The 23,703-nt window shown below is 44.5% G+C and overlaps 1 protein-coding gene across 4 annotated transcripts in view; it reads right to left on the bottom strand.

The window, feature by feature from the left end:
- Positions 1-5,990: 5,990 nt before the first annotated feature.
- The window catches only part of SMYD2 (SET and MYND domain containing 2), a 56,387-nt gene continuing 38,674 nt past the window's right edge, over positions 5,991-23,703 (bottom strand). For 3 of the 4 annotated variants that reach the window (XM_054452551.2, XM_054452476.2, XM_054452470.2), the window contains 7 exons: positions 18,399-18,466; positions 15,408-15,510; positions 12,864-12,974; positions 12,072-12,192; positions 10,954-11,128; positions 8,839-8,947; positions 5,991-6,424 (listed from right to left, as the gene is read on the bottom strand). In XM_054452551.2, the coding sequence (XP_054308526.1) occupies positions 6,344-6,424; positions 8,839-8,947; positions 10,954-11,128; positions 12,072-12,192; positions 12,864-12,974; positions 15,408-15,510; positions 18,399-18,466 (768 nt within the window). In that variant the 3' untranslated portion in view covers positions 5,991-6,343. The remainder of the gene's footprint in view (positions 6,425-8,838; positions 8,948-10,953; positions 11,129-12,071; positions 12,193-12,863; positions 12,975-15,407; positions 15,511-18,398; positions 18,467-23,703) is intronic. The other variant, XM_054452486.2, reaches the window with a different exon arrangement.

Here is a 23,703-nt window from a genome sequence, read left to right on the forward strand (position 1 = left end):
GAGAACAGTATGGGGGAAACCACCCCCATGATTCAATTATGTCCCACCAGGTCCCTCCCACAACACGTGGGAATTATGGGAGCTACAATTCAAAATGAGATTTGGGTGGGGACACGGCAAAAACATATCAGTCACCCAACATTAAAGGGTCCCAAACAAGTCTACTCTATTTACTCCAGTTTGGAGACATTTTAAAAGCCAGAAGGCAAAGATTATACAATGAGAAACCTGACCTGGAATCACAGGACAATAGTAAGATTAACCAAGACAAAGATGGACAAAAAGGTCGGAGTTCTTTGCCTCAACCCCCTGCTGGGGACCCAAAGCTTCATGGACATGAATGGGTTAAGTGATCAGGGGGTGGAGAAATTTCTGGAACTCCTTTACATGGGGGCTCCATGGACTGTGGTATCCAAACCCGCTGGTGAAGCTTTAATATAAGCTAGAATTAGGTTGAGGGAATACAGAAGAGTTGACAGGATTATGAAAGAATGTTTAAACAGGCTTTTTGTAAAATTGTGTCTCCTTTACTTGAATGTTTTGTGGGAATGGATATTATGTCATCTTGGGGAACACTTTCTTTACCTAATATTGTAAAACTAAAACTTGTTGATGATGTCTGATGGTGCCTACAGTTAGGACTATAAGGGTTGATGAGATTAAGGTGAAAATTTGTACAAAAAGTTGCATCTGAATGTATTATGGGGATGGACGTTAGGTTTAACTGAGGAACTGTGTCTGCAAAGAAGAAGATGTATAAATCATCTTCAAGCAATATTAATTGGACATGCTAAATGGGAACCAGTAAGATTGCCCAAGCCCACACAGTGTAGAATAAAAGCTGGAGTGCTGATATACACAAAATCTCTATGGGATGGTTCTTTGTGGAGCACAGGCTGGGACTTATGGCAAAAGCCTGTGAGCACCTCCCAGCAATGACTACTGGGACTGTGGACTAGAAAATTTCCATTTGAGAAGCAATTCATCTCATCAGACATTAATTGAAAATACTCCTATGACTGAAGGGCATAAAATAATCTTGAAACCTGAAATACCCATAATGCCTTAGATGATGTTGGAGAAGCACTCTAACATGGATGGCAGTGCCCAGAAGAGTTCCATCATAAAATGAAATGGTTTATACAGGATCTTGTTACCTGAGGAATGCAAGGACATATTCACAAACAGGGAAGCTCTTCTGTCCTAGGACTGACTGGTACTGCATGAGAAGCTGTCGGATCTATTGTCACTTGGACAGTGCCCAGAAACAGCCCTTCACTAACCAACAAAGAACTGCTTGGTTTATGGACTACAGTTCCATAGTGAATGGACATCTAGTTTGGAAGGTCACTACTCTGATCAGAAAGGGTAAAAGTCAGCTTGGTGGACTGAACTGCTTGCTGTTTGTCACCACGTTTTGGGTTTTACCAGCTCACTGGTGCTGGTGAATATGGCCAGGCAGAAGGGGAATGGAAAGCTGAGCCATTAAAGGGACGGGCCACACAGATGGGAACCACCATGGGAATTTGAAGAGTGCATTAGAGTAGGACGTATCAATGCCCATCAAAAGAAAACCCTTCTGGCATCAGAAGGTAAATGGAATCAACAGCAGATACCCTCATGTGCTCACCTAGGTGGCCACCTAGGTCCACGAAATGAGTGGACATGGCAGGGACAGGCTGCAATAATGCAGAGATGCACTCAATCTAGACATATTCCTGTTGCACCCTCTGAGAAACAAAATGCCAGTAAGGGCTGTTTTGGGTGGGGTGGGGGGCCGTGAACATAGCTCACATGTCAGGCTAATGCCAGTAGGCCCAGGAGGCTACAACTGGGTCCTGAGAGAAATCAACACTGACTCTGGACTGGGATTTGCTTACCCAGTGGTAGATGCAAGTATGCTCAGAGTGCTACAAAAGAACCAGAAGATATTGCACCCATTCCAGACCAAGGGACACGCTTTGCAGCCCACCGTGTCCTCCAGTGGGAAGAGGTGTCTCAGCAAATGGGCGCTTTGTGTTGCATATTATCCTCAGAGAAATGGCTTAATAGAGAATTGGAACAGGCAGTTGAAATATTTACTGTCTAAAATGGGGGGAAATAAAGGCAGGAAGGACTGGCTTCCATGCCTTCACAAGTGTGTGCTCACAAAAAATAAGGGGGGCCTAAGGGAGTGTCCCCACTGGAGAGAGTCCTGTTTTCCTGGTGAACCTGGGGCAGAGGGGTTGGGAAAGGGTGCTGGTATGACCACCATTCTTCCCAAGGAAAAGATGCTGGTATAACCATACTTTTTTTTTTTCCTTCCCTACATCATCTCAACTTTCTTTTTCCTATCTGATGCAGTGGTCCCAGGACCAGGGCTGCAACTACCAGTGCTGGAAGCAGGGAGGATTTCTAAGCAAGAAACTGGAACCATGTTTCTCAACCTTTATGTCAGAATTCTTAAGGGCCTGATGGGGCAGGTCAGGCCTTCATCCTATCTGGCAAAATCAGGGTTACCAGTGAATGCAGCTCTATTGCCTAGTGTCAGAAATAGCCCATTAGTTCTGTACCTACAGAAGCCTACCCTACCTGAAGGGAATGGACTGAAGGGGAGGCATTTTTGTTAGACTAGTATTGCTGTCTGCAACCTAGACGAGCACAGAGGTGGAACCTAATGTCTCTTCTAAAGGTGAATGAACAAAGTTAGGGGATAAATGGAGAGGAGAAATAGCAGCTGAGGGCAAAGGAATGATTAAATGAGTTATGTAATAGGGGAAATCCAGTATCGTGCTGACATCTTGAAAAAGGCTCAGAACAAGAGATGATATTGTCTCTTAGCTCAATTATACCAGAGGCCTGAAAGGGTAAAGACATATTGCCAAGACCACTCTCGCCTGTGGAACCTGACAAGATCAAATAGAAGCCTGTACGCCTGAGTGGCCTCAGCTAGGGAGACATTTTCATGCAGTAGGATGATAGACTGGATTATCAGTGACTACACGGGAAGCTAGAAATGTGCCAGTAAATATCATCCTTTTTTAGGAGGAATCTGTGGTCAGAAACCAAGGGTGTTCTTTAGTGTCATAGAAAGATTATTTGGTCATTGTCCTCAGTTCCTGGGACACAGCTCCTCCTAAGACCCTTGGAATTTCCTAAGTGATAGGAGTCTCTTTTGTTCTAATACAGCAACTCTTGGTGTGCCTCTAGGTAGCTTCAGGATGAGGGGTGACCTCCAGAAAGACCAAGCCTTAATTAGAAGCTTGGAATGGTGACAGGAGTCTCTATTGTTCTAACACAGCAACTCTTGGTGGGCCTCTAGGTAGCTTCAGGATGAGGGGTGACTTCCTGAAAGACCAAGCCTTAATTAGAAGCTTGGAATGTTCAGCCTCAACTCCCCAACCTGTGGGGAAGATAGAAGGGCTGCAGACTGAGTTAATCATCAATGGCTAATGATTTTATTAAATGGCTAATGATCACTTAAGTCATTAAATGATCAATGATTTAAACCCCGTACAATGGGGTTTGGAGGGCTTCCGAGTTGGTGTACACGTCCATGTGCCAGGAAGATGTCACACCCCAGCTCCATGAGGATGGAAGTTCCTGTACCCGGGACCCTTCCAGACCTTGCCCTATGTACCCTTCATTTGCCTGTTCATTTGTGTCCTTTATAATAAGCCAATAATGGGAAGTAAAATGTTTTCCGGACTCTGATAAGCCATTCTAGCAAATCATCGAACATGAAGGTGAGGGGATTGTGGCAACCCCCTGACTTTGTGGCTAAGTCAGATAGAAACTGGGTAACCTGGGAGCCAGGCAAGGTGGTTCATGCCTATAATTCCAGCACTTTGGGAAGCTGAGGTGGGAGGATCCCTTTAGGTCAGGAGTTTGAGACCAGCCTGGGCAAGACAGCAAGACCCCACCTCTAAAAACAAACAAAAACACTGCACTCCAGCCTGGGTGGCTGAGTGAGATCTTTCCAACTGGCATCTGAAGTGAGGGAAGTCTTGTGGGATGGAGTCTTTAAACCTATGGAGTCTGACGCTAACTCCAGGGTAGTATCAGAATAGAACTGAATTGTAGGACACACAGTTGGTGTCCAAAGAGTTAGAGAATAGCTGGTGTAAGATAAAACCTCAAACGTTCGGTGTCAGAAAGTGTTGTGCTAAAAACAGCTCAGCCATGAATGTCAAGTCACCAAAGAAATAAAATAAATCCTGAATATATGAAAAACAGTCCAATCTCACTAATAAATACATATAAAACAAAATATTTCACACATTACATTGCCAAAAACATTTTAATGATAATACAATGTTATGAGGGAGCGGAAAGCAAATACTATTATATCTTATTTGTATCTGATGCAGTTTTTCTTTTACAAAAGGAAATGTGGCTACATTTATTCAAATTTTAAAAATATTCCCACTATTGGATCTTGAAATTGCACTTCCAGGAATCTATTCCCCAAAATGCTACCACACGACGCAAAGTTTTATGTTTCAGATCATTCATTGTGGCATTGTTTGTAATAGCAGCAAACTGGGAAAAAACCTCCGGTCCATAAATAGAAGTACTGAGTCCAAGATGACATGCATCCAATGCAATATTCGGCCTCTAAACAGAATGAGGCAAATCTGTAAGTGCTGAAATGCAGAGAGATCCATTTTGTTCGTTTGGAGAAGCAGGTTACAAAATCCTGTCAGTACCATCCTGTCTTTGTTCTTCTAAATCTATTTATATAGATACATCATCCAGGAATGGAAAAACCTGGGACCATATAAAGCAAACTGTTTATGGCAGTTAGCTCCACACAGTGGGACTGGTGAAGAACAAAGAAGTTTACTTTTTTCATATACATTTCCATTACTTGAATTTACCGAGAAAGGATTACTTTTGCAAATTTTATAAAACCTATAGAGATGGTAGGCTAAGTTTATTTTAGGCTTCGTCACGGAATGTATAGTAAATGAACATTCTTAAAACCTAAGTAAGTTCCACTGATCTGGGACCATGCCTTACTCTTCCCTTTGCACCTGGAGAGCTATTCAGAGCATTTAGCATAGATAGTACCAGGTGTTCAATAAATGTCTTATTGGACTACACAGGACAAGAGAATGCATTCTATCTGCTAAATCCCACTGTGTGCAGCAAACTGCGTGTGAAAGAGGGGCATGAGTGTGTGTGAAGATGTGGGTGCGTGTAGATGAGGAGGGAAGGAAAATGTACCAGATTTACAGCTGTTCTAGCTGTTTTCAGACCATGACTATGAAAGGTAATTGACGTGTAAATTTCAACAGGCTTTACTTATTAACCAGTGGGGAAGTTCCTCTCTTTGGACTACAAGACACTTGTCTAAGAGTAACACCCCTGCACTCAGGAACGTGTGCTGGGTCCTTCTGTGCAGTGGTTGCTAACAAACAACTCCCCAGGTTGCTGCTGTCTAGGCTGTGGGGCTGCAGAAAGCTGGATTCCTATTGTCTGTGTGGGTAGAGATCAGTGTTTACTCAACAACACAGGGTTGGTTGGTAAGGAAAAAAATTTTTTTCCTTCCCAAGCATACCCTGGAGTCTTTCCGAAAAAGGAGAGTACTGCACAGAACAATCAACAGAATGAGAGATGGCAAGTCTGCTTTCAGACAGATGGGGACAGAAAATCCAAGAAAGTAAAGCACACACTAAGCACCTTTACACACTGAAGGAATACCAGGCACCAGAGAACAGATTGAAAACCTTGCCTGCTGGAGGGCACTCGGGTCACTGGATGTTCCTCCACCACAGATGCTTTTCTTTCCTTCTTGTACCTTTTTCTCTTTCTTCCCATTTTCTTCCTCCACAGGCACAGCCCCACAAAAGCAACTGCAGAATAAAGAGGCTGCCCGACCCCAGTCCCAGGGAGAAGACTTGAGCTTGCCGAATTATGGATAGCAGGTGTCACTTTCACTCCAAGACTGGGCTCCCACCACCACTGAGAAATCCTCCCCAGAGACAGAAGAAAACACAAACCTCAAATACTGATTGATATCTCTTTTATTTTCTTTCATCATTCAAGTTTGTTCAGAACATTACAAGAGGCATGAAAGAAAAAATAATTCCATTTTTAAAACTCTGTCTGTCCAAAGTATAACATATGAAACCATGCCATTATCTCTTAGGAAACAAAAGCATTCAAAATTAATTTGGGAGTAAAGTTCAAGATTCAGACTAACCTCAAAGTATGGCATGTGCAATGTTTAAGTGCAAGAAGTATTTTCATTCCAATTATTTTACAGAGATGCTGGAGTGATGTGTGCAATTTGGAATATTCAAATCCTTTAAGGTTTCTGAACTAAGTGTTTAAATGAAAACTGAAATGCTGCATAGCTTCAGTGGCTTTCAATTTCCTGTTTGATCTCAGAAATATATGGATGATCTTTGCCGTGAGCTACTTCCATGATTGCAATGGCCTAGGAAAGAGCGAGACAAACAATGAGAGCCTAGAAGCCAATCTCCTCACACCTCCACCCGGGGTAACTTTAAGTTGGATCTCTCTGCTTTAAGGCACAGGATGCAAACTGGCCATTAGAGCCTATGTTCTCCACCAGGACCTGGGTTTTTTTTAATTTAATTTTATTTTTTTTAATTTATTTTGAGACGGAGTCTCGCTCTATCACCCAGGCTGGAGTGCAGTGGCGCGATCTCAGCTCACTGCAAGCTCCGCCTCCCGGATTCACGCCATTCTCCTGCCTCAGCCTCCTGAGTAGCTGGGACCACAGGCGCCCACCACCATGCCTGGCTAATTTTTTGTATTTTTAGTAGACACGGGGTTTCACCATGTTAGCCAGGATGGTCTCGATCTCCTGACCTTGTGATCCACCCGCCTTGGCCTCTCAAAGTGCTGGGATTACAGGCATGAGCCACCGTGCCCAGCCTTGGTTTTTTTTCTTAAAAAAAAGGAGACAAGACTGTCTGGTAGCCAGCCTCATCCAGTGTCTACTGCTAGGTAAAACATTCTGCAAAAATATCCAGCTGGAGAAACGATGTCATTAAACTGATTTCATGACATTCTCTTGCCCCAAGATTCTAGATCTTTCAGTAAAACATGCTTTAAGGACTAATTTTTTTGATTATGTTCAACCCAGAAAATAGGTGATGCTGGTAAAGTTCATAATGAATTTTATATCAAAGCTATTTTGATGTTTAGTTGACATCAGTAACCTGCAAGACGTGGTTAAACTATTTTTCCCTTTCGAAAAGCATACTCTTCCCTTTTAATACATATTCTAAAAACTTAAAGAAAGGTAGCAGGTTTCATTGAGGGATGCTAGAGAATGTACTTAAGGTTTCTTTATAGTGAGGCAATGTAAAATGGTCAAGTTTCCAGTGGTTTCATCATTTCCTAGCTGTGTGGCCTTGGTAATTTACTTAACCACTCTGTGCCTCATTTTCCCGAACTGTAAAACTGGAATAATACCTACCTCTCAGGGTTGTTAATTCAGATACAGTGTTTCGAACAGCGCCTGGCATACAGGAAGTTTATATCAAATGTTATCTCTAAGAATGTATTTGCTCTTTTGTATTCAGCCAAATTACTCAGAGAAAAAAGTATTCCCCCGGAGAATTTTTAATGGCCTGTGATTATGACAGGCATTCCTATCTATTATATATTCTCCTCCTAGATCTCAAGCCAAGAGGAGGCAGGCCAAGTAACAGTGCAAGCCTTCAGAAATCACCTGTTTCAGGTGCCGACCCTGCCCAGGCATTCATTTCAAGACTCATGTTCCTTGCTCAGATCTGCTCCAACCTTCATTGATCTATTACTTAATCGCCTGACACACTTTGCAGTTGTGACCTAAATGGCTAATTCTCAGAAGACAAATTCCATGGTTTAAAACAGAAAATTTTGTTTCGTGCTCCCTTCCAGGCTGGCTGTGCCCTGACCCTTCTATATGGGAGGTGGGCCTTATTCCATCTTCCCAAATAGTCTATTGGGAAACTTTGGAGAAGGTGAAAGATTAGACCTGCAGGCCCTGTCCATGGCCCCAGCATTTTATAAAGTCTCTTACAGGAGTAAATGGACTATCCCCTAAATTACACTGTATTGACTGCGAATTCCACATCACAAACAATGAGAATCAATACTCAGGATGATGACTCTGACCTCCCGTGATGTGAGGGTCGGGGCCTGGCTCCTGGGCGGCACAGGGCAGCCATCAAACCGAAGGCGAATGCTGCCCAGGGGCCTGGCTTCCCACCAGTTTCATCACAGCTTGAGTGGGAGGAGCTGAAGCTTTCAACTTAGACCCTCATTTGAATAAAGGCCCCACCATGTACCCTAGGCTATTACTCACTTAACCTGCTTGAACCTCACTTTCTTCATCAGGAAAGCCTCTCATTTTTGTGAGAATTCAAAGGAAAAGCACACGAAGGTCTTGGTATGTAACTGGTCCTCAATGAACTGAGAGGATGATTAAGTGCATTTTAGAAACAGCAAATGCACAATTCTAACATCCTAACCCTAACTCTCCATATCCTACCTCCTTGATTTCACCGCAACTGGGGGTCAACATTCTGAAAATCCTAAAGGGCAAACAAATGGAGAATTCCTCCAGGTACAGGCTGGGCCTGTGATCACGGCCAGCCCTCTGGATGTGTGCACCCATTCCCTTCGAGGAAGGCCTGGACACAAACACAGCAGAGTGTTTGTGTCTCACTCCACCCTCACCTGCAGGACCCACCCCCGCTGCTCCCACAGCCAGAGGGTGGGTGAGAGCTGCTCACCCTCCACTGCTTCAGCCATTCAGCCTGGTGAGGCATGAAGGAGGTGCGCTAAGGAGGCCATCTGGCCACTGGGAATCCTAAGGCCGAGTTACAGACATACCTTCTTCAGGGCTTTCTCCCCTGCGGCTTTGTGTTCCAGGCCCATGTAGAGTCTCCCTAGCTTCAACCACATGGAGGCCACGTTGAGGGAGTACAAAGGATAGTGCTTACTAGAACAAGAGAAGAGACAACAGGCCACCATGTCAGTGGCTACTGAGCCGCCCCACAGGTTGGGCGCAGTAAGCCAGAGGCTGCCATGCTTAGGGCCAACCTCTGCCCACCAGTGGCCTCTTCAAATCCCACCAGGGTTTGGGTGAAGAGTGTGGATGCCGCCACCCTGCCGAATCATTGCAGACGTTGTTCATTATTTGTAGTTTGTGTGTTTCTGAAAAGCTACATAACAACTGCAGGAGAAATTCTATTCAAAAGCATTTGTAAATACAACCTTCAATCCCAGTCCAGATTTTTCTATTTCAGATATACCCAGAGGAAGACCCTGGGAAAACAGCTTGTGAAGTAAATGTCCCATTTATGAAGGCAGCAATTAGGCCTATCACCTTCGGTACTCAGATACACATCCACCCACCAAAACCCCACCCACCCCAATGTGTCTTAAGACCCCAGCTTTCTGTCACACTATGATATGGGTTGGTTTAGCAAAACTGTAAGTGCTCTGAAGTCAGAACACTTCCTGCGTCTTCTGGATGTTCTTTCCCCGTTGTCCAGCAGGGGCTTTAGATACAGCAGGTGTTCTCTCTGGCTGTACCTGAAGGCTGACTGATGGGGTCTGCCTGGGAAACAGCCATTTCCCTAAGAACAGGGCCCAGAGGCAGCTGGTGGGTGAGCCAGTGTATGTGTTTACGTGTGTGTAAGAGGTGTTTATTTAAAGGCTAGGCTGTTCCACCCTGTGTCTCCTGAAAGTCAGTCCAAAAAGACATGTTCTAGCTGTATTCCTGGGCAGGAAGCAGCCCTGGGACCCATGGCCCCACAGAAGACCAGAGCTGGGCTTCCGGGAGGGGCTCACGCAGATAAAGATGGGTCTAGCATAGCAAGGCCCTGCTGGGAGAACCACAGGGCTGGGATGCTGTCTGTCTGCTCCTCTCTCCCTACAGATCTCACACAGAGAACTGTGCATGAGGCCAGTGGACTTCCTCACACACTCCAGGAGAAAGGGAAGGTTTGAGTTTATCCCTAATTTAACAAATTCTGTTTCCAAGAGCAGATTTTAAGAGCTGGCTTCCTTTGGGCTCCCCCTGCTGGCTAATCAGGGCACAGTGGGGTAAGTAGAGGGTGGAGTGGGCAGTGGACATTCAGACCAGACACAACCTTCACAAACCCTAATCTTGGAAGTGGAAGGAGACTGAGGGCTTCTCAAACTCCTGAGAAACACCTGGCATGCTTCCGGAACACAGATTTCTGGGTCTAGTGCCCAGCAACCCTGATTCACTTGGGCCACTTGGTGTTGGACGTACCCTGTAAATGCATAACATCAATGCCTTCAAAAAGAGCTCCAGTGATCCCATCTAGGCCACCTCAGCCCTGAAGTGTCTAGTCCGAGTCAGAGGACAAAGCCACAACTTCCATCTGTCACCCACTTTTAGGTTTAGTAACCCTCTCAGGCAGGAAATCTTTCCATGGCTAATATTCATTATTACTACAAATTAAAAAGCAATTTTTTTTTCTTTTTTCCAAACCCGGGGTGGGGAGATTAGATAACCACGGTCAACCCACTGGTCCCAGAGCTTCCCCATTTGCAAACTGGGGCTGTAATTTGAAAAAGCAAAAGAAGGGGATGGTGTGAGTAACGATGAAAAGCAGGGTTTATGAGACCACCACTTAGCAATTAAACTTGGAAGTGGTGGGTGGGAAAAGAAGCAAACTAGTGGCTTCTCAAAGTTAGCCTGAGTTAACTACTATGGATATGGCCCTGGATGGATCTGGGAGGGATCTTGCCCCGGTATCTGCTGCATAACCTCAACCTGTCTCCTTGGGATGGTGGCGAGAACAAGCCTGACTCGGGAGCAGTGCCCTGCACCAGCACCTCCAGATGTGGGTGCAGAGAACAGGCAGCTGTGCTAGGCAAGTCTCAGCAATGGGCAGGAAGACGACACTATCGTATGCATTCTAAACAACCAAATTCCACTCTGTGGATGATTAGAACAGCCTCTATAATCACCTGTAGGGCTTAATGATTTTCTGTCCGTATTGCAGGGCTCCTTCCCAGTCCTGCATGTACAAACAGACACCCATGGCCTGGTACATCATGTGCAACATGTACACATTACTGTCCTCAAACACGGAGCTCATCTTCTCCTGGCTGAGCTCGCAGATCTCCAGCAGCTCACTAGGGGGTGCTGTGGAGTCAAGGAAACGGCCACCGGGTCCAAGCTGCCTGGAGGCTTCCCCAGGCTGGGTTCAAGGAGTTCTTTCGTCCACTCCACTCTCACCCTTACCCCATGAAAAAGTAACTTACAGAAAGCCAAGCAAAAGTGAAAGGAATTACATTTCTCCAGAAAAAACAAATGAGGAAAACCTGAAGATCAGAACCACTCAAGAATTTTAGCCGCAGGGTCCAGACCCCTAGTTCTGATGTAAACAATGTTGATTAAAATCACGATTCTAATCAAATTCAAATCCTCACCCAAGTTGGAACCCTGAGCACAACTCCCACTGTGGCAAAGTTCTTTCTTATGCTGAGAAACAATGTGCCTTTCTCTCATTTCCTCTCACTGGTTTTAAATTGTACCCTTTAGAGTACAAATCGAATCCCTTTTCAACTCCCAAGAAAATGCTACAATACAAAGGTTAAGAATATGGATTCTGATAGTTAGAGCTGGGACAAAATCCTAGATCCTATCAGCATCAGCTGTGTCCTTTGGGCAAATTACTTAATATCTATCAGGCTGTTTCCTCATCTGCTGCATGGGAATGAGCAAAGTCCCTGCTCAGAGTGTGCCAGTGAGGAGAGCTGAAATAAGCAAGGCCCTTGGCACTGTGCCCTGCCCAAAGTAAAATACCCAATGCACAAGGCCATCAAGGCTCTGTCCTTCACGGTCCTCCACCACATGGGGCTCCCAGCCAAACTAGCCAAAATAAGGGGAAATAAGATCATACAACTCCAACAGGATGGACACCACATTGTGGGTGGTCAGTACGCCTTTACACATTTACTAGGAGACATTCCTCCTTTGGTTTTCAGAATCTTAAATCCATCCTCCTGCTCCCTCTTTCCAACTTCCCACCTTGCCTTGTTGGCGAGGGATAATAAGCTATCAGGGCAGTTGTAAAGGATATATTTATAGTGCTTGGCCCTCCGGAACTCTTCAATGACGTTGCGTGCATATCTGACCATGTCTCGGATGACTTCTGCCTTTGGGGGATCGCTGAGCTTCCGGATTTCCACCTTGGCCTTATCCTGAAGGAAATGTCCACAAGGGCAAGGCGTCACCGCCCATGGAAACCACACTGATAGGAAAACCTCTCATATAATACACATTCCCACACAGCGGTCGACACTGGCGCATTCCAAGGTTACAAAAGAATGAAAGGAAATCAGGCAATGCATCTAAAGAAATTCAGTACTCCATTACCTTTTTACAGAAACGAAACAAAAAGATTAATCTTCTAGATACTCCTTATCTAAAATGTGTTGGCTATGGGCAGATATATGTGTTTACACATCTACGAATCAAGAGACTAGAATAAGGAAGGATGGCATTGACGGAACAATTTGGAAAATGCCAGGGAAACTTCCACATATTCTGGTGAACAGGTTGGAAAGCCTAAAGATTATACTCATGTGCTTCTCCCCACTCCTCCTTTGAGCAGTTGTTTCTTTTCAAGAAAGAGCAGTTCGGCAGACCCTTCTCCTGTTTGTACAGTGTAATGGAAATGTCTTCTTTAGCTACTAGGAGCAGGTCTGAACAGAGACCTGGTCTAACTGGATTCCCTCTGGCTGTCTTTGTAAGGAGGGTTTAAAGGATCAAAAAGATCCTAGAGGAGATCCGCCAAGTCAGACAAGCTCTTCGGCAGAGAGGTCCTGAGATCAGAGGGCAGTCAGCGCTCTAGCCCAATGAACAACCTTACCTTGTCCTTGGTGGTGCACTCCTGGCACTCACAGGTAAAGAAATAAGAATCTCTTAACCTGTCATTTCTATCTTCCGTTGGGTACAGGAGATCAATATAGCTGGTAAAAACCTACGGGGTCCAAAAAGATAAAGCTTCAGTCTGCTACAGGTAAACTCAATCCTCGTCATTCCCGTGCCTTTGCAGTCACCTGCGGTGGTATCCATGCAGGGGCAGAGGATAAGGCGGGCTGCAGCAGAGGAATGCGCTGTTTACTTTAAGGCACCGAATTCCTGAACTGAGCAGCCACCTGACGTTGGCTTTCTCTGGAAGGTGTTCACTAATCCACAGCTGAACTGGGAGCTGAAGCCAAGGTGCAGGTTAGTGGAAAGAATCTGTAGAATCAAGGAGTCCTTAAAACAGTGTCCTGGAGGGTTCAGAGGATCCCTGCCTCCCTCAGCTGCCTCTGCCTGGCCTTCCTGTAGTTTCATATTTCACTACCTGAGACGGCGCAAATGCTTCGTTGCCATCATCACTGGATGCTGCGTGCAGGGAAGGGCATGAGCACGCACACGCCACACACATGCAGCTAAGTTCCCCTTCTCCTCACGTCAACTGGCAATGGAGCAAGAGGCTCCACTCGGTGGGCTGGGACCCACAGCTCTGGGTGGCCAGCGGAGGGTGAACACATCTTCTAGGACACCAGAATGCTGTGGCCTGGCCCAGTGGGCAGCTCCTGATCCTGCAGGGCAGGGAGCTTGGAAAGTCCTTATCTTTGGTTCATGGGGCTCCACCGTCCTTGCCTTTTCCTAATGGGGTCTGTAACTAAGACTTGGAGCATATGGAGGAGACCAGCATTTAGATGTCCATTGTCTACTCACTGGGACAGCACTGGCTGCTCATCCCACACAATCAGACAAATGTCTGACTGAACAGATGGATCTCACGAAGCCGCTAGCGTGCCAGTGACCGCGGGCACCACCAGGCAGGCAGGGGAGGACACGCACAGGGCTGGGAGCTGCAGGGGCAGCTAAGCTCTCCCCAGCCCATGGGGAGGTGCTGGACACGTTGCAGCTCACCCCGAAACCCTGGGGAATGGGGTTTCTCCTTCTCTGAAGGGTAAGTCATCCCCAAAGCACTGACTTCCCAAAAATGAGGTTACTGAGTTTCACATCTGGGAGAACATGAGGGCAAAAGGAAACTGCAGCCACCCCTGCCCTGCCTCACACCGCAAGAGCCTGCCGACGATCTCTGTAATGACTGACACACAGTGCAACATACGGAAGCTTCCAGAAGATGGCGACAAAGGCCACTCCAGTACCACTGCTCACAGCCAGACTGAGCCAGCCTAGGTGACAACCCACTCATCTCTGCAGTCAGCCCACAGGCGCACTGGAGCCTGGGTGACTGCATTCTGACTGGCTGCAATTATCTGTTTCAAGAAAGGCTTCAGGGCAGTCTCCATAAGACCTCTGGAAACTCAGACACCACAGCCGAAAGGGGACACACCCTCATCGTAATGGATTTAGCTGAAGGTAGAAGGGCCAACCTGCCTGCACCTTGGGCTTCAGCTCCCAGTGCAGCTGTAGATTAGTGAGCGCCTTCCAGAGAAAGCAAAGCACTTCTCATTCAGCACACTGACAGTTACACTTTACACCAGGCATGCACCGTAAAATAGCATTACAAATTGCTAAACTGAAATTTAACCTAAGTGTGTGATTACAAGTTCCTAAAAACTCGTGTCTTGCTGGGAATTTACTTAAGAACACAGAGCATACTACAGCAATCCACCAGGCCAGCCCTTCCCAGGTGAGACGTCTCATGAGGTAGTCAGGAATCACACATGGGAAGGGAACAGGGAATCGCTGAGCAGGTGATAGGAAAGCTGGTTCTCTACACGTCCTGAAGCTGAGGAGGGAAACTTAAGGTGCCCCTTGGCCACAGACAGCCTTGACTTCTCCTATGACTGCATATACCTGGACCTTTGATTTAGATTCCTAAAAAGTGAAGCGACCTGAAGTTCAGATGTGGAACTGATAGAACACGAAATTCTGATGTGTCACTTGGAGGGCCAGCTCTTTAGCTATTGCTGCGTCGCTTGCTTTCTTTTGCTTTGGACCTTTGAGGGATGGTGGGGAACAAGCAAGAATTCACCAAAAAAATAAAATAAAATAAAGCTCAAGCTCAGTTGTTTGGCAATAGGGATACAGAGACTCTAAAGATAATCAAAAGTTTGACTGTGGTCATTTTGGTAGTAAATGTCTTCTTTCTCTGTAAATCTCTATAAAGCTTTGTGAGAAATTTGACTCAAATGTATTACTTCCTGTTTTTCTTGACCAGAGATGGAAATGGTAAGTACCAAACAGAAGCCCCAAAGTGTGGGAATCACTACAGGTCACAAATCTGATCACCGACTCCTGGAGAGCCCGGGGGCAGACTCAGCTAAACTGCTGGAGGCATTCACAGCTCATACTGTCAAGTGACACTGCACAGATCTGTCCACATTGCCTTTTAAAAGAGCAGTCTCAAGCCCCCTGCTGCAGCCACCCATAGCCATGAACTCACCTCCTCTCCCGGCTCGATTTCCTGTACAGCTCTGACTTCTGCCAGGGTCCCTTTGTAGGTCACAATGACATTGGGGCAACAGCTATGATTCATCAATGCAACGCTGTCAGTCAGAAGAGAAAACCCAGTTTTTAAAATGAGATAGGCAGACTGTTTAGTCTCCTTCACTACTTACTTGCAAGTCAGAGGAACTGAATCTTTGCAAGACATTTTTAAAAAATCCATTAGTTGGCTATCATATTCTAAGAGGTTGTTCTGCATGCATTGATAATCCTATCTACCATCTAACACTTTCACCATATTAAAAACTGAAATCCACAATTCAAGTACTATCTAAGCCAAAACCAAAAAACACACAACAGCAAAAATAACAAATGCCACAAATATTCCTTCCTGATAGAATGCAGCTCTCAGAACCCAAACCCACAGCTAATTGCTACTTCACTATACACTGTCAAAGACAGGTGCGTTGTCGTTTTCAAGCAGCTTTTTGTATTAGTGGATTATTTCTCACATGTTTTTTTCAGATGTTGAGAAATGCCAGCTTCCTAAGGGAGGAAGGGTGTGTGATCCCCTGAGAGACCCGGAGACACCCGTCTGAGTTTCTCTGCACCTCAATTTCCTCATCTGGAAAATTGGGACATGACTGCTCCTGCTGCTCGCTGTCTGCTTTTCAGGGACAGCGAGAAGGAGAGAGAGATTCGCCTATGCGAGGTGCTTTGAGCTTTCTGATTATATCAAGGTCAAAGTTCTGAGAACAGAAATTTCTAAACTACAGGGAAAAAGTGCTTGATCTCTGAAAATGCTGCCTTTGAAATCACAATGCCGATATGATTTCAGCCCAAAGGGATTTTTTTCCCCCAATTAAAACTGCCCAGAAACTGGGGCTCATGCTCCTACGGGCACTCACAGCCATGTGTGTCATTGCTCTGGTGGCCAATGTCACCTCCCTGACCCTCCAGAGACCACAGCCCCTCTCCTGCTTGCTCCGAGAATACAAAAAGGGAAAGGGGTTTCGAAGCCTGATGAGGATGAACTGCCCCAGGCTGGCTATGGCCAAGTGCACTCCCCCACCTCCTGGTTGCTAAAGGCCTAAGCAAAGTATGTGGTTGGCCTGGTGCCTGAGATAAACAGGTAGCAACTTCCTGGTCTGGACCTTGGGGAGGGCCACCTCTGCACTGCACCAGGGCCCACTTGGCTTCCTGGAAAGTGATGCCCAAGGAATCAGGCCCTAGGAAATCAAATAAACAAATGCATCGAAGGGTAGTTGTTTTAAAATAAAAGCACATTTCTAAAACCATCTTGTGGAAGTATTAAATAGTTCAAGGCAGACTCGGGTATCTCTAATGAAGGTGGGGGAAATGCACTAAGGCAAAGACCCTAAAACAATGCATGTTCTTGGTATCATAATTCTGCTGGCAACTACTGGCAGGTGTGAATCCTCAAAGCACCTCACTTTTTTTTTTTTTTTTTGAGATGGAGTCTCGCTCTGTTGTCCAGGCTGGAGTGCAGTGGCGCGATCTCAGCTCACTGCAACCTCCACCTCCCAGGTTCAAGTGATTTTGCTGCATCAGCCTCCTGAGTAGCTGGGATTACAGGTGTGCGCTACCATGCCGAGATAATTTTTGTATTTTTAGTAGAGACAAGGTTTCACCATGTTGGTCAGGCTGGTCTCCAACTCCTGACCTCGTGATGTGCCCGCTTCGGCCTCCCAAAGTGCTGGGATTATAGGTGTGAGCCACCACGCCCGGCAACACCTTACTCTTAATCTTTTAGTCTTTTAAGATATTGAGAACAGAGACATTCCATAGTTCATTTCAGTTATAAAGGTGTCAATACACACCTTCTTCAGTGGGTCCAATGCCCTCTTTTTCTCCTGCCTTTTCCCGGGGCCAAAGTTTTTTTTTTTTTTTTTTTTTAAAAAAAAGCTTCTTTCCTCACTTCCAGAATTCCAACTGCAGATGATGCCATTTTGGCCCCAAGGACAAATATTACATGAAGAAACTTTTTAGTCTCTCTGGTTCAAGTAAACCTGTGACAGCTGCTCACGAGACACAGACTGTACGGATTCTTCTGTTTCTGACCTACACAATGCACAGCGTCTGGCAGAGACGCACATCGCTAAGGGCAGGCACATCACTCAGGGCAAATGCATGAGTGTTAAGGGTTTCCCACCTATGTGGCAACCTACAGGCAAAGGCCCCTGCAGTATATGTTAAGCAGCCTCCCTCTAGATAGAACTTATCTACAATGTGGACTAATTTGGAGGGTGGGGGGATGCATGATGAATTCCTTGGCTCTATCTGTGAAGCAAGGGTTTGATTTCAGGGACTGAAGCATTTTGGAAATACTCATTCCATGAGACAGACAAAGGCAAAATCATTCTTGGCAATCCATTAAAGTCAGATCTATAAAGATCTCCATTTGTCAGCTGGCTAGCCTTTGCTGAATTACTCAAGTATTCTTCAAATCCAGAGAAAATCCTATAGTTCTTTGAAATTTTTATCCGGCCCACTACTTCAGCATATTCTCCCTCCAAATTGTGCTGTTTCTGTACTGGTATTTGTCAAAAAGGACAGATGGAGAAGAAGCTCATGTATTCTGTACTCAAGCTTGTGGCCAATTCTTGGTTGGCAATTAATGTTTCACTTTGAGCATAAGAAATGGAAAGATTTCCAGAACCACAGATAGGCAGAAAGCAAATTTCTCAGCAGGGCATGAGCTGTTCCTTCTATGCACACTATAAAATATTCTTTAATAACAGCTCTCTGCCTAGCAGGACTTAACAAGCAACTGTTCTCTTAACTATTACCTTTGGATCCTTAAGTGTAGGGGAAATATTTTGAAACCTGGCAGATTAAAAAGCTGTTTTAATTCACTTGGAGTTTCATGTGTGCCACATGCAGTTAGGTGGGTTATTTAAAAATGAAAAAAAATCAAATTAGTGTTAAGTAAGTAAAAAGGAAAGAAATGAAGTCAAACACAGCCTACTCAGGAAATATCGCTGATCCCAAATGAGAAAGTTCTTCATCTTCAATTGTGAAGCCATTACAGTTAACCTGCAGCGAGAAAAAGGGAAAAAGGAAAAAAATGAGCTGGAGCTTCTCTCTGGGTAGAGATCATTTTTTAAAATTTTGACCTTTAACAAATTAGGAAGATGTTCTGGTGTAGTTGTTTTAAAACCTTTCTTTTGCCCATGTTATCGTTCAAACAAAATTTACTTATCAGTTCCATGCATAAACAAACAAGCGGAATTGTGATGCATCCCTTAGTGCAGCCTACCTACCACCTAAATACAGTGGCCCAGGCATGCCAAAGACCCCCAAGACTCTGAGGACTGACGTTTGCACACTTGCATGGGAGTTAAGATACCTGGAGTCTAATCTCAATTCTGCTACAGCTTTGTTGTATGATCGTGAGCCTATCATTGAATCACTGTGTCTTTAAAGAAAAGAATCAATCCGGCTGGGCACAGTAGCTCATGCCTGTAACCTCAGCACTTTGGGAAGCTGAGGTGGGCGGATCACCTGAGGTTGGGAGTTTGAAACCAGCCTGACCAACATGGAGAAACCCCATCTCTACTAAAAAAAAATACAAAATGAGCTGGGCATGGTGGCGCATGCCTGTAATCCCAGCTACTTGGGAGGCTGAGGCAGGAGAATCATTTTAACCCAGGAGGCGGAGGCTGCAGTAAGCCAAGATTGTGCCATTGCACTCCAGCCTGGGCAACAACAGCGAAACTCTGTCTCAAAAAAAAAGGAATCAATCCAATGCTCATCTCATAAGGTGAGATGGTAAATATGAAGCCCTTATTCATCTAATCTAATTGCTATCCCTCTCTCTGTTAGGGAGGGAGAAGGATTGAGGGCTTAAAGCTAAGGTACTGAGACCCTGCCTTTCAAGTCTCAGCCAAATCACCTACAGGCCACCTTCTCACCCTTTAAAAGAAATGTTGTACAGGCCCACTGGCTCACGCCTGTAATCCCAGCACTTTGGGAGGCCAAGGTGGGCAGATCACCTGAGGTCAGGAGTTCAAGACCAGTCTGGCCAACATGGTGAAACCCTGTCTCTACTAAAAATACAAAAATTAGCCAGGCATGCACCTGTAATCCCAGCTGCTCCAACTACTCGGAAGGCTGAGGCAGGAAGATCACTTGAACCTGAGAGGTGGAGGTTGCAGTGAGCTGAGATTGCACCACTGCACTCCAGCCTGGACGACAGTGTGAGACTCCATCCCAAAAAAAAAGAAATATTGCATAGAAAAACACCAAGGGCAACTTTCACCATTCTGGAAGCCTAACTTAGAACAAGTAGGCTGAAAATGAGGACTATACATGCCTAACTTATGTACTGTAAACTCATTCTTTCCACAGATATGTACTGGGAGCCCTTACATGCTGGGCACTGTGCACAGAAAAGCAAACAGAAAGACAAACGGGCTGAAAATTTGTGGCCTCAAAGAAAATCAGACTATTAGGAGACAATTCGGTAGGTGATGTTCGTATGTCTCTAAAATTTCAGTACTGGAAGAAAACTCAGACTCTACTTTTTAGAGGACGAAACTGAAGTCAGAGAGGAACAATGATTTGTCCACAGTCACAAAGCTACTTGGTGACAAAGGCTGAGACCCCTGCTTGTCCCACGCTGCTATGAAGTCTCTGTCCGTGAGGCACTCACACTGAACGATTCCACCCCGCTCTCTTCTGCACTTGGAGACACTGCACTGTTACAATTCAGGCCAACAGATGGGCTTTGTAAAACTAGCATCCTCTGAGCACTCACTCTGGGCCAGGCACTGTGCTAGGTACTTCAGATTTACCATCCCATAAATCTGCAATATCACTATAGCATTACTACAGCAACTCATTTTACAGATGTGAAAATTGAGGCTCAGGAAGGTTCAATGATTAAGTGACTTGCTCAAGGACATGTAAATGATAAGTGGCAGAACAGGAGTCAAAATTCAGACTAGGCATTCTGAACAGCAACTCTGGTTTCTTCACACTATACCATGTTCCTTCTAAAATTGGTCAGATCTACTAAATACTAATGTGGTTATTTTGCTTAACATTAAAGGGCCAAACGCAGGGGCTTGAAAATCTTGGTATAGAAAGCAATAAGAGCTATATGATGGGTTTGACTTGCAGTACTTACAATTCAACACAAAAAGCAGAAAATGGGAGGGTACTGTGGATTAGTAAAATAATACACAGCCTTTGAAATCCTGAGGGGTTGGGCATTTGTAAGTAGAAGACTTGGCATATTATTTTTTGTGCCAACTCCAATTACCCTGACCAATTCTGTCATACAGACATTGACTAACAACCATTAACCAATGACCATTAACAAACATTAGGTAAGAGTAAATTAAAGTTTTCATTCATTCAACAAAATTACCGGAGCATGACCTGTATCCGGTATTATACTGGGTTCTAAATGATCTATGTATCATCTCAGACTGAGTACTACCACGCCTCAGCAGTTTCTGGTACAAATGTTTTCAGAATGAAACAATGAATCAGAAAAGTTTGCAACAATTTTCAAAACTGATCTAGGAACAGACAGCTTCTGACTACTTTGGGGATGAGATTCTTGTTTCTTTGCTTTTTCAGTCCCTCCTCTGCAGCAAGCCCACTTAAACCAGTCGATGACTCCAGATTCCTTCAGACTCAATCACTTTATGACCATCAGTCCCTTTATTCCCTCCCCCGCTCCTCTTACTGTGGAAGACTGCATGTTTCTTCATAAGTTAAGGCTCCCACGAGCCTAAGAGTCATTACCGTTCCTTTCATGATGGTGTTTAAGCCTACTTACACAGCAATTTTCCTGCCAGCTTTCCCTCCCTTCTGAAATATCCCTAGAGAATAAAAGTGAACTTGCATGTTAAGAAAAATGCATGGTCCATAGTCCTTTTTCTGAAGTCAAATCAAGCGTAAGAACCTTGCTAAAGCTATTCTCATAATTAGCATTTAGACTAGATGTAGGCTGCACACCAAAAATACACTTCCCAATCATGCATATGTTCCCAGTGATTAGAACACACCTCGATGCTGTCAAAGATGTGTGGTCACCTTCTGCTGCCAGCTGCTGCCAGGTCTCGAGATAACCCACAACAGCCTCCCATGGACCAGACGGTGAAAAGGGCTCAGGGGCTGGAACAGCAGACACGTAGCTGCTGGCTGAGAGGTGGGACCGGTGGCATGTGGCTGCAGCAGCACTTTGCATTTCTGCTTTGGGGTTTTCTTTGGGGATAGTGAATGTCCCCTTTCAAATTTACATATGAAAAAATTATATGTGTGTGTATTTGTGTGAACACAAATAATCTCAAAATGTATACTTATTTGTATTCACATATAATCTCAAAATGTATACTTATTTGATAAAGTCAAATAAAGGACTTAATAAGAGATAAAGGAATTAATTCTCTATAGTTACGTGTGTGTATGTGTGTATGCATGTGTGTGTATATATATACATTTTTTAAGGTATATAAATGTTCTGAATTTTCTGAGTCAGTCCATAATTCAAAGAGTCAGTCACTTTCACCACAAATATACTTCTACTTGTGAAATGGAGTCACTTGATTTTTGGTTATGAAAATATGGTCCTGTAACTACGGCATCAACATTGAGAAATCCTATCAGCATGCATCACTGCATTAGAGGAAAAGCTATCTTTTTCCATAGCCAGAAAAGTAGATACTTTAGGTTTATTTCATCTCTCTGCTTTCTCATATATAAACTAATCCAGAAAAAATTATGTATTCATTTTTTCAGAAAATGTAAGAGAAGTCGATTCCTCACTTCCCATTGTCAGCCAAATCTATTGTCTCAGGATACTTAGAAAAGTACAATTTAAACCCAGGATAATATGAAAATTAGAAAGGTCTTTTATTCCTTCTACCTTAACGCTCAAAACTTGAAGCCACTTTTTCACCTACAAGGAATCGCATGTTTTTCTGATTATGACAGTCACATAACTGAAATATATCTAAATAAAGTTTATAAAAGAATTCAATAAATTGTTAACAGTTGTTCACAGTTGGGGGGAAGCTGAAGTGGGCAGAAGTGATGAATGACTCACTTTTTTTTTTTTTCTTTATAGACAGGGTCTCTCTCTGTTGCCCAGGCTGAAGTGCAGTGGTGTGATCACAGCTCACTGCAGCCTCGAACTCTTGGGCTCAAGTGATCCTCCTACTTCAGCCTCCTGAGTAGCTGGGACTACAGACACACGCCATGGTGCCTGGCCACTTTCTTTATGTGTGTAATTTTTAAAGTGTGTGCTTTTTGCCTTTTTCTCCTTCTTAGCATGCTTTTTGTAAGTTATACATGCTCACTGTAGAAAATCCAGAAAATCAACGAGTAAAAAGCCTAAATTTTTCCACAACTCGGAAGACAACTGTGAACTTCCACTTAATCTTTACGTTATGTATGTGTGTTTTCGTATTATACCCTGTTTTCATACTTTTCGTACTGCTTTGATACTTAATGTTATGTCATCAGCATTTCCCATGTTTAGACAGTCTGTGAAACGTAACTTAAAAAGGTTATGTAACCTTCCATCACATGGAGATACCACAATTTATGTAACCAAACTCCCACTACTGGCCATTTATAGTATTTCCCTTTCCTCTTTCCTTTTCTTCTTCCCTTCCTCCCCTTCTTTCCTCCTTCCTTCTTTCTTTTCTGCCTTTGGCTTTTAAAAGAATCCTACAATAAACAATTTGTATGTAAATCTCTGTCCATGATTTCTGATTATATCCTTAGGACAGATTCCTGCAAATAGAGTTACTGGGCAAAGGGTACATTAGGTAATGCTTATTCTATTCTAAGACAAAACCATGGAGGTGTCCACTTCATCTCTTTTACACATCCGGAAACTGATGTAGCTTCTTGCTCCCGTGGAGCAGAATTCTAGTATTTCTCTATCTGGGAAGGTCACTTTCAACTAGATGCCCAGTTTGTAGAGGGAATCGCAAAGGCACACGAGACAGAAATCCAATCTAGTAAGTCAGGCCAGGAAGAGCTACCTTCACGATAACAGGAAGGCTGTGTGTTCCCCGAGGCATGGCCGCTGCACCCTTCTCTCGTCCTAACAATGCCCAAGCCTTGCCTTGCCAGTGGCCTAGTTTCCAAAGCTGTAATCACTTTCAAATTGCTCTTGCTTAGAAGCCTAAGATTTCCTTAGATCTGATTTCGGTAAACCTAGGCTTCTCTAAACAAGATTTCTTAGCCACCGTCAGGAAAGACTTCCACATCTAGACCCACTTGGGCTCCTCTCAACAGTGACTGCCCTT

This window comes from Pongo pygmaeus, chromosome 1 (assembly GCF_028885625.2).
Source record: "Pongo pygmaeus isolate AG05252 chromosome 1, NHGRI_mPonPyg2-v2.0_pri, whole genome shotgun sequence".
Taxonomy (NCBI): domain Eukaryota; kingdom Metazoa; phylum Chordata; class Mammalia; order Primates; family Hominidae; genus Pongo; species Pongo pygmaeus.